The sequence below is a fragment of the Leopardus geoffroyi genome, chromosome X (assembly GCF_018350155.1).
Source record: "Leopardus geoffroyi isolate Oge1 chromosome X, O.geoffroyi_Oge1_pat1.0, whole genome shotgun sequence".
NCBI lineage: Eukaryota > Metazoa > Chordata > Mammalia > Carnivora > Felidae > Leopardus > Leopardus geoffroyi.
Genome location: NC_059343.1, coordinates 83,292,824 through 83,304,147, shown reverse-complemented (window position 1 = coordinate 83,304,147; position 11,324 = coordinate 83,292,824). Strand labels below are relative to the sequence as shown.

Below are 11,324 nucleotides of genomic sequence, written 5' to 3'. Positions count from 1 at the left end.
TTCAGAGAATGACCTAATGGTTTGTCTTATCCTACACTAGTTTAAGTGGGTCCCTCTTTGTTGAAGCATTTCTCAAATACCACCAGCACACAGTAATCTCTCCTTTCTCAAACTCTAGGAATGGGATTTTCCAATGAGGGTGTTTGTCATACTACTAGTTATCTGTATTTGTAAGTGTGCACAATGTATCTGTACCTGGATTTCAAACTGAAGGGTCACTTTTGCCAATTTTCACATAGACCTTTATTGAAAACACAGACTTGAATAGAGAACCATATGTTTAAACAACAAATAGCAGGGTAGCTTACATAGGCGACTCAGTTCACTGGAAGCTCAATACCAAAAAAGATATTGCAATCTGGACAGCAAGACAAATATCAACAAATATGTTTTCAGCTCTAATATTCATTTGGCATCCACAAAATGATCCAGCTCAAACCAAGGATTGGACAAAGTTAACATCAGCATTAAAATATAAGTTACAACATAAAACCAGACTGTGAAAACCAAAGCACTACTCAGGGCTCTTTGGGAACATAAGGCTGATCAAAGGCAGGTGGTTATTCACACTAGCTTTGTCGTCCCATCTCAGGATCATTTTGATTGTCTATTTGGACTTGTAGTTCCTTAGCTAACTTCTCAAATTCATGGAATGCAGAAATAAGTGGCTCAAGATTGAAATCATCATCAATTAAAGACATAGTTCCATTTTTTATAATATTACTGATATTCTGAAACATCTTAATAACAATTTGAATATTATCATTTGTCTCTTCTATGTTAAAGAGACCCACAAATATTGATAGAGCTTTGGCACTGAATAGTTTTTTTGCCACGACAGGATTTTCGGACAAATTCAATAGCATTTTTAGAACATGAAACTTTGTTCTTGCATTGCCTGTGGTTAATAAAGAGAAAAACCCAGACATATAATTGGCAACCAGTGTGTGATAGTCAGTAGTTGTAGTGAGGTGTCTAAGCATCCTTAATCCAAGCAGTTGCTCAGGAGAACTCACACTATGAGCAAGGGTTTCTTCACACACTTGACATATGAATGTCTCAATCATGTTTAGATTTGGGTAAGGTGGAGCCATGTGAATCATATTTTCCAAAAAACTTGTCCTAACTCGGGAGGAGGGATAATTGAGCAAGGTTTCAATAAGTGAGACAACACCTGAATCCCGAATGAAATCTCGGGTAAATTGAGAAGCACTTCTCATACCCATTGCGATTTTAGATATTTCATGAATAAAAGGATCTCGGATTTTGTCCATTAATAGAAGGAGTTCTTCAAATTCTCCAGTACCAATTTTAAGCTCACATTGTATGCAGCTGCAGGACCAACTCTCAGGTGCTACACTCTCCCTGGCCTTAAGATGCTCCCGAATTTCCCTGACTGACCTGTAGGATGGATCATAATGAAATGGGAACTCAGGTTCAGGCTGATCAGACTGAAGCAAAGATTCCTGTCCTTCCCCTTCTGGGGAAAATTCCAAATTCTTGGGCTTTCCCTCAAACATGTCAGAGAATACAGATGCTGCTTCTTCAGGAATTCTAAAGGAGCTTGGGGATGGGAAGCCAACCCCATGACAAAGACCAGGTTTGAATTCAACAGTGACCTCTTCCCAGGTTTGGGGCCTGGATGATGCTTTAAGTTCCTCTTCAGCTGAATCTCTGAACCTGGAACTAGCCTTATACACAGGACTGGGATTTAGATCAAAGCAGGCCTCATCCCTATCCCAGAACCAGGACCCAAATATGGCCTCTTCTTCAGACTCTGGCCTGGCCTCTTCTCTGGCCACAGCCCCCAAATTGGACTTTTCCTCAGTCCAGAGCAAGGATCCACCAATGGCCCCCTCCTCAGACCTTGGTGTAGATTCACAGATGGCCAAAGCCCCAGCCTCCATACTGGCCTCTTTTTCTGCCCAGAACCAGGACCCAATAATGACTTCCTCTTCAAACCTGGGCTCTTGTTTGACCCTACCACTGTTATTAACATCTTTCTGGCCCTTGGGCTTCAAGACAGTATTAGGCTCTTCCTGGTCTCTGGTCCTGAATCTACCATTGGTCTCTTCTCCAGGCAAAAACCAGGACTCCTTAGAGTACTCATCTTCAGACTCAGACTCAAAAAAGTCCTCTCTCTTTGTCCTAAGCTTGGACCTCATAGTTTCCTCATCCCTGACTCTGGGCTTGAACAAGTTATTGGTATTTTCTCCAGCCCACAAGCAAAATGGATTGCCAGACTCCTCTTCAGACCCAGACCAAGAATCAACATAGGGATCTTGCTTGGATCTGGGCCTGGACCTGGGGTTAGGCTGATGTTTAGCCCTATGCCTGGATCTGGTATTGGCCTCTTCCCTGGGCCACGATCTGATACTGGCCTCTTCTCCAGCCCAGAAAGAGGACATTGTAGAGGTCTCATCTGCTGACCAGAATCCAGACTCGTTAGAGGCTTCCTCTCTGGCCCGGTGCCTAGGATAGCACCAAGACCCCATATTAACTTCCTCCCCTGATCCAAACCAGGGTTGAATTCCTGTCTGAACCTGGGAGCCAGGAAATGTCTCAGTGTCCACACCGACCAGTTCCCTATCCACAGATAGGGCCATAGGTTTAGCAACTGGCCCAGACTCAGTACTGACGAGTGGCCAGGCTACAGCACTGGTCTGGGCCAACCCCTCTGTTTGCGGCATTGCCTCAGCCCCAAACTCAGTCTGGGGCCAAGCTTGGGCTTCATTTTTGGGCTTTGCCCCAGGGATTGCCTTGGCCTCGGTCTTAGGACGTGCTCCCCCTACTGTCCTGGCTTCAGCTTTGGGCCTTGCCCCAACCACTGACTGGGACTCAATTTTGGCCCTTGTCCCAGCCATTCCCTGGGACTCAGTTTTAGGCCTTGACCCAGCCATTGCCTGGGACTCAGTTTTGGGCCTTGCCCCAGCCATTGCCTGGGATTCAGTTTTGGGCCTTGCCCCAGGCATAGACTTTGACTCAGTTTTGGGCCTTGCTCCAGGCATTACCTGTGCCTGGGTCCTAACCTTGGGTCTGACCACCATTGGGACTTCATTCTCTCTTTCAGCCCCACCCCCAACCTCTTCTCCAGCCTTCTTTTCAGGCTTTGCCCGGGCAGCAGGTTCAATCTCAGCCCCAGTCATGGTGTAAGTTACAGAGGAGGCCCAGTTAAGTACCCCTACCCCAGTCTCAGCCTCTACCACAGATCTCTCACAGTTTTGTATCTTCACACTGTGATCTTTCAGTGATTCATGTGATATAGTTGGAAACAAAAGTTAGAGTCAATCACCAGTCCAGCAGTCAATTGATCTGCTTCCAAAGCCCAGCCTCAGTCAATATCACAAAGCGCAGAAGAGGCACAACCAAGCTGGGGGATGATGGATGCTCCCAGGTGGGTGCAGACCTGTTGAGGGTGGTGGTCAGCAGCAATTCCAACACCACCAGAGATGCCACTGGAGGTAGATCTAAGGAAAGAGAATGACATAGGGCTTTGAATCTCTTCAAATTGCATCACTCCATGCAGAGATTCACACAGAGACTGGACCTTGAATGCTTAGCGAACAGATGGAAAGTCTCTCCATCACCCTCATTTCACCCACGTTTTACCCCAGATTTTGCCACATTACTTTGCCTGCTACAAAACAGGTGTGAAATTGGTGAGTGTTGGCAATGGGAGAGGCTTAGGAGCCCCCAGACTACCCTAGTCATTCTTGGGCCAGTGTTGATCTCCACTTCCCCACTCAAGTTTGTACCCAATCTCATACCAACCTGCAAGGATATGGTGCAATTTCCCCCTCCTTGCTTTGTTTCAGTGGTATTAAGCTCTACATCAGAGAGCAGGCAGTCCTACGGAGAAGTAAACACACAGGAGACAATGAAGTCTGAGTGCCTTGTTGACAGACTGACACACTGACCCCTGATGTAAACGTCTGTTTAATTTGTCTAATTTTTTCCTATCTAATGGTCCCTGCTTTCTGGTTGTCTCCTCCCATTCATGGCCCAATCCGTAACTACACTAATATGCCTAATACCTCCTGCAGGAAATGAGGAAAAGATGCTGTGACAGTGTGCAAATATGGCAGAGGATAGGAGAGGTGGATCAAACACACCCAAGTGGATCAAAGACACCTGCTATTGATCTTACTCTGCCACTATCCCCTGCATTGCTGTCCTTCATACCAACCTCCAAAGATTTGGGCCAGTATATTCCTCCTTCCCTTCCTTACAGAAGTGAGCAGCTTTAAAGCAGGCCTATGGACAAACAGATGAAAAGGCATGACAGTCAGGAGACCATGGCAGCAACTGAGTTCTGGGTGGACCCACAAACACCAAGGATAGGAGTCCACATATTATTTGTCTTTCAACATTTAAAGTCCTCTTGGTAGAATGTTCTCTATTACTTAAGCTCTCAGTTTCAGGGTTGCAGACAACGACATCTTCTCTTGACGTCACACTTTCACATGCCTCCCTTCTCCAATTCTGAGGATTCACCACTAGGTGCACCACATCCCACTGCCTTGCGCAGCATAAATTGGGGGAAGGGTGCCCCTACGTATATTCTAGAAAACAGGTTTGCAGTGACACTTGTAATTATGACTTTTGTCTCACCCTCACCTCCTAGCTCATCTTTTCCTGCCACCAATTTCGGATGGAGGTGAAGGAGAAAGGCAAAGGAAGGACTTAGAAGCTAGTAAAAAGGGGAAATTTGGAAGGTACTCTTGGATGCACCTGACCTGTTCTGATCGCAGTCACCCCACCCCGATTTGGGTCTCCACTCAATGGTTGCTGCTCATTTCCCCCCCTGCACCCCCAGCCCCACATACCTCCAGAAATCCAGGCCATTGTCCTGCTCTTCCTTTTTCTCAAGCCTCTCCTCTACAGATGCACCCTGCGGGATGAAACCACCAGACCTACCTCGCAGAGAGAAGACTTTCGAATCAACCAGGAGCCTGTGCTAAGAGACAGCACCCAGGGTCCAGGGGCCAATAGGCCCCTTTACAGAATTAGGGCCCGGAACAGCCGACGCCACCGAACCCAGGCTCCTGCCAGTTGGGCAAATAACTCGAACGCCACCCCCCACCCGCTCTTGCCCCGGCGGCCTCTCCAGGTGCCCCCCACCCCAGCTCCCGCTCCGCCATTTCTTCCGCAGCAGGCTCCCCCCACAGCTCTCTCCCGGCACAGCACCGTCGAGGGCGGGTCATGGGCGCCTGGAAAGCTGGCTGCGGAGTGGCTGGCGCAGTTCGCCTCCACAGGATCCGAGGGAGCCTCTCCCGCCAGCCCCCATGCCCTGGGCCCGGCCCGCACCGGTCATTGCCTCTCCTCACCAGGGGTCCCGCGGCGCTGCGCACCTCTGTCACGGACAGGGTACGACCCGGTCGCCTCCCCCTTGCCAGGCTGCCAGAGGCTGGGGTCCGGGCAGGCTGTAAGCCGGACGACAGTAGGGGTCCCCCCACCCCTCCCCACGACAACCCACTTGCCTTCACAGGCTCAAGGTGCAGGTTGTTGTCCTCCCCCTCTTCTCGGAGCTCCTCACTCGGACTCCCACCACCTAGCGTGCTGTCAGAATCGCAAAAAGGCGTCCCGCCCCCCCGCGCTGCAGCACCAAACTGGGCAGGGGCTGCGCAGGATGCGGCACGAACCGCTCTCAGCAAGGGTGTCGGGAAGGGGGGCGGAGGGATACAGCACGAATGGGCTAGACGCCCCCTCCCTGGCCCACCCTAGTTCCGACCCACGGGGGGCGGGGCCAGGAGGTGCGCCAGCCTAAGGGGCGGGCTCACAGCAGCCCGCCTCTGCAGACCTCCGAGGCGACCACCCCCTCATTGCTGGCACCGCAATAAAAGGGACCTGAGGACGCCTGGCAGTGGGGGTTAGGATCTCTAGTTCAGGGTGGTGGTGGTGGTAGTGTGCTGCAGGCAGCAGCGGATGGATATCAACCGTCCTTCGGTTTGTGAGAATCCCCAGCCTGTTCAGTGTCTGCCCGCCTCCAACCCCCCCAACCCAAGCCTGCCCGCCTCCCACCCCCCCACCCAATCCCGCCCGCCCTCCTTCCTGGAGGCTGATGGGCTAGGGGCTGTGAGGACAGCAGGATGAGAGGGGAGAGGCGACTTAAGGCCAGACCACCTGGCCCTCCTGGAGTCCTTCTTTCATTGTTTCACGGGGCCCGGAGAGGAGGAAGTGGGAGGGGGCTCTCATGGAGGCCTCACCACTGAGCCTTTTCTAAAGAGAGGCAGACCTGCACCTCTAACCTGAGAAAACCAACCACTGCTCTGTGCCCACCCTTTCTGCCACACTGCTTCCCACCCCCACCCCTCATTCAAACTGGTAATATGCTTTGCCATTTCGCAGTCCCCACAGTTGCCCAAGAAGGAGGGCCTTTCCCTGTCAGGACTTGCACTGGGTCATAGGATCTTTCCTGTCTGTTGCCCCATGGTCCGGTGTCAGGATAGTCCTGGCTCCTTTTCCACTATCCTATCTATCAAGTCTTTGCTTGTAGTCATGTCCAAGCTCTCATGATCTTTGGCAATGTGGATATGTGGCAGGGATTAGAACCAGCTTGGATGCCATGCACATCTGCCTGCACATCTATCTAGTTTCCCCAGACATTCTTTGGAGAAGGCCCCATCATGTACCCACTTGTACAAGACAGAAGCCTGGTGGTTCTTGAATCCTCTGACTCCCTTAACCCTACATCCTTCCTCTAGTCTTGAGCCCTTCCTTTCTGTGCTCCATAGGGCAAACAGAGAAACCGTGTTTCAGCATAATTGTGGTTGAGCACAGACCTGTTGGTGCCCATTGTAAAACTTTTAAACTCAATTAAATGGCACTTTCACTGTGGTAGGTTGAATAAAGTTCCCTCAGTGATATCTGCATCCTATTCTCCAGAACCTGTAAACATGTGATGTTAAGGGCAAAAAGAATTAAGATTGCTGATGCAATTAAGATTGCTAACCAGCTGACTTTAATAATAAGAATATGCTGGGTCTTCCTGGCCTTTGTAATTGCAAGGGTACATCTTATGTGGAAGAGGTAAGCAGAAGAGTCAGTGTGACAGTGAAATAGCATGAGAAAGACAGGACAGGCCTTTGCTGGCTTTGAAGATTAAACAAAGCCATGGTCCGAGGAAGGCAGGCAGCTCCCAGAAGCTGGAATAGGCAAGGAGACAGATTCTTCCCAGGGTTCCTCAGAAAAATGAAGCCCTGCTGTCACTGTAGACGAGTGAGACCTTTTTTGTATTCCCAACATACAGGACTGTAAGATTATATATTTGTGTTATTTTAAGCTGCCAAGATTGTGGTAATGTGTTATAGTAGTGGTAGGAACTGAATTTACTTACCATCATGATGGTCCATTCTCCTTATCCTTCTTTATTTGTGCCTCAACCCCTGGGAGGATCACTTTGGGGGCTCATTTCTTACCACTATAACCACCCTCTCTAGCAATCTCCTGTCTCTGTTTTCCATATAAGATTTATGCAAGGGCCTTTGAGGTACATCTTGGAACAAATCCCCATTTGCTGAAAATCACTTACATTTTTGAGGATGAAAAGGGAACCATATTCTTACTATGACCTTTCATGTATTTTTATTTCAGCTTTTATTTTAGATAAATATGTATTATATGTATTATAACTTCAATATTAGGTGACAGGAAAAAAATCTGGAGATGATTATATACAGCATCTGGACTGACAACAGATGTCAATTATCAGAGGAGGGCCACTTTATGTAAGTATATATGTATGTATGTATGTATTTAATATAATTTATTGTCAAGTTGGTTCCACTTTAAAAAAATATTTATTTTTGAGAAAGAAAGAGATAGTTTGGGGTGGGGTGCAGAGAGAGAGGGAGATGGAGAATCTGAAGTGGGCTCTGTGCTGATAGCAGAGTGTGATGTGGGGCCTGAACTCATGAACCTTGAGATCATGGCCTGAGAAGAAGCTGGATGCTTAACCAACTAAGCCACCGAGGTCCCCCAGAGGAGGGCCAGTTTTACTGTACTGTTTAAATGGTTTTAAGCTGAATTGTGGATCATTTTCCTTATTCCACAGTATACTATCTTGGGTGAATGCCAGGCTTGAAGAAGTGTCTGAGCTCTGCTGGGATCTGTGGGTGTGTGTGAATCTTCCTGCCTCCCTGAACTATTCTTTCACTTTGTTAAAGTCTCTGGTGACTTTCATTCATTCAAGAAATACATATGAGGGGCGCCTGGGTGGCGCAGTCGGTTAAGCATCTGACTTCAGCCAGGTCACGATCTCGCGGTCCGTGAGTTCGAGCCCCGCGTCAGGCTCTGGGCTGATGGCTCGGAGCCTGGAGCCTGTTTCCGATTCTGTGTCTCCCTCTCTCTCTGCCCCTCCCCCGTTCATGCTCTGTCTCTCTCTGTCCCAAAAATAAATAAACGTTGAAAAAAAATTAAAAAAAAAAAAAAGAAATACATATGAATACCTTTTTTATCCTAGGGACTGGAGATACAGTAGAAACAAAAGTGAAAGAAATCTCTGTTTTGTGGAAGCCACATTTACTTGTAGTGTATGTCTTATGCAGTTTCTTATCCTAAAAGTTTACAGGTATATTCAAAATCATACAAGCATAAGCTTCTCTGATAAGTGTGGATGCGGTGGAATCTTGATTCCAAGATCTTTGTGACAGAGGGGTGGATCTACCAATAGCTGAGAGATTTTGCTGTAAGACATTTAAATGCCCGTTGAACAATATATTGTAAATTCATTTATAGAACAGCCACTATTACTCATTAACACTTATTGAACTGAGAGAGGCCTTATTTTAAGGTATTTATGCATATTAACTTACAACAATACTGGACAATAGGGACTACTATCAAAATATACTATTACTACCTTCATATAACAGGCGAGGAAACCAGCTCAAATTGGTTAAATTTCATCTGTAATGTCAGAAAACAAGAAAAAAAAGATTAAAAGATTAAAGGTTACTGACCTATGTCTAATTGCCAAACAATATTTAGTTTACCCTACAATGGATTACCGTCTAACACATTTCAACAGCCATGGTTCTACTACCCAGTGACTGCACTAACACCTGTGTTTACCCAACTTGCCCCTGAAATCTAAATTTCAGAATCAAATAACCACCAATTGTTAAGCCCGAGATATAGAAGCAACTGTGCTGATTCATTATAACTACAGCTCTGTCCCCAGCCCCACCCCCACTTCCTACAAACATACAGGTAAACTTTCACATGTTCACCAGGCCTGGTCTATTCCTTGTCCATCTCAATCATTATGGACAATGACTTTTTTTTTTTTGTCCATTTAGCTTAACTTGGCTCTTTTTGTTGTTTTAATTTGCAATTTTATAATAACATACAATGTTGAGCATCTTTTCATATGCTTATTTGCCATCTTTATAGCTTTCTCGGTCAGTTGTCTGTTCAGATCATTGCCCATTTTTAATGTGGTTGATAGTTTTCTTACTGTAATTTTAAGAGTTCTTTGTATATTTTGGATACCAGGTTTCTAGAAGATGTCTGTCTTACAAAGCTTTTCCTCTCAATCTTTTGCTTGTCTTTTCATTATATAAACAGAATGTTTTGCAGAGAAGATTTATTTTTTATTTTTTATTTTTTTTTAAATTTTTTTTTTTAATTTTTTTTTCAACGTTTTATTTTATTTTTGGGACAGAGAGAGACAGAGCATGAACGGGGGAGGGGCAGAGAGAGAGGGAGACACAGAATCGGAAACAGGCTCCAGGCTCTGAGCCATCAGCCCAGAGCCTGACGCGGGGCTCGAACTCACGGACCGCGAGATCGTGACCTGGCTGAAGTCGGACGCTTAACCGACTGCGCCACCCAGGCGCCCCGAGAAGATTTATTTTTAATGGAAGTCCAAATTAGCGATATATTCTTTCATGGATCACACTTTTTTTGTTGTATCTAAACAGAGTCATCTAGACTTTTACTTCAGCTTCTAAGAGTTTTAGAGTTTTTCATTTTACCTTTAGCTCTGTGATATAATTTGAGTTAATATTTTTGAAAGATGTAAGATTTGTGTCTAGATTCACTTTTTTTTTGCTTGTAGATACCAGTTGTTTCAGCGCCATTTGTAGAAAATAGTATACTTTCTCCAATGAGTTACTTTTACTCCTTTGTCAACAACCAGTTAACTATATTTGTGTGGATCTATTTCTGGCCTCTGTCTTCTGTTGCACAGATCTACTTGTCTTTTCTTTTGGCAATACCACATTGTCTGGATTACTGTAGTTTTATGGACTGTACTGAAATTGGGTAATGTCTGTCCTCTGCCTTTGTTCTCTTTCAGTATTTTGTTTGCTTCTTGATCTTTTGCCTTCCCATATAAACTTTAGAATCAGTTTGCTGATATCCACAAAATGGTAGGAATTTTGATTGGCATTGTATTGAATCTATAGATTATGTTGGGAAGAATTGACATCTTGAAAATATTGAGCCTTCTTATTCATGCTTATGGAATATTTTCCCATTTATTTAGATCTTCTTTGATTTCTTTCATCAGTATTTTGTATTTTTCCCCAAATAAATTTTGTACATATTTTTAAATATTTATACGTAAATATTTCATTTTTGGTGTTAATATAAATGGTATTATGTTTTTAATTTCAAATTCCATTGTTCATTGCTGGTATATAAGAAAAAAAATTGAGGTTTGTAAATTAACCCTGTATCCTGCAACATGGCTTCAATTGCTCACTAGTTCCACAGCTTTTTTCTTGATTATTTGAGATTTTCTATAGAGACAATCATGTCATCTGGGAAGAAGTACAGTTTTAATGCTTCCTTCCACATTTGTATACTTTTATTTCCTTTTTTTCTCTTATTGCATTAGCTGGGACTTCCAGTGTGGTATTAAAGAAGAATGGTGAGTAGGGATATCTTTTCCTTGTTCCTGTTCTTAGCAGAAAGCATCTCACCCTTATGTTAGCTGTAAATTTCTTGTAGATACTCCTTATTAAGCATAAAGAATTTTCCTCTATTCCTAGTTTTCTGAGTTTTTATCATAAATGGGTATTGAATTTTGCCAAATGTTTTATTCTGTTCTATTGATATGATCATATCATTTCTGTTCTTTAGCCTTTGATGTCATTGATCACATTAATTTATTTTCAAAAGTTGAATCAGTCTTGCATACTTGGAATAAATTCTACTAGGCTGTGGTGTATATTCTTTTTATGCATTGCTAGGTTTTACTGGCTAATATTTTGTAAGGATTTTTACACCTATCTGCATGAAATATATTGGTCTATAGTTTTCCATTTTTGTAATGTATTTGCCTGGTTTTGGTATTAGGATAATGCTGGTCTCAGAAT

At 44.9% G+C, this 11,324-nt stretch overlaps 1 protein-coding gene across 2 annotated transcripts; it reads right to left on the bottom strand.

Annotated features, from left to right (window-relative positions):
* Positions 1-219: 219 nt before the first annotated feature.
* LOC123595465 (G-protein coupled receptor-associated sorting protein 2-like) lies at positions 220-5,006 on the bottom strand. Of its 2 annotated transcripts, XM_045473297.1 has the most exons (4): positions 4,827-5,006; positions 4,187-4,254; positions 3,772-3,849; positions 220-3,467 (listed from the first exon to the last, which is right to left on the bottom strand). In XM_045473297.1, exon 4 carries the CDS (start codon positions 3,144-3,146, stop codon positions 570-572), a length of 2,577 nt encoding a protein of 858 aa, XP_045329253.1. In that variant the 5' UTR covers positions 3,147-3,467; positions 3,772-3,849; positions 4,187-4,254; positions 4,827-5,006; the 3' UTR covers positions 220-569. The 2 variants fall into 2 exon arrangements, with proteins under 2 accessions (XP_045329253.1, XP_045329254.1); XM_045473298.1 differs by lacking the exon at positions 3,772-3,849.
* Between the last annotated feature and the right edge of the window lie 6,318 nt (positions 5,007-11,324).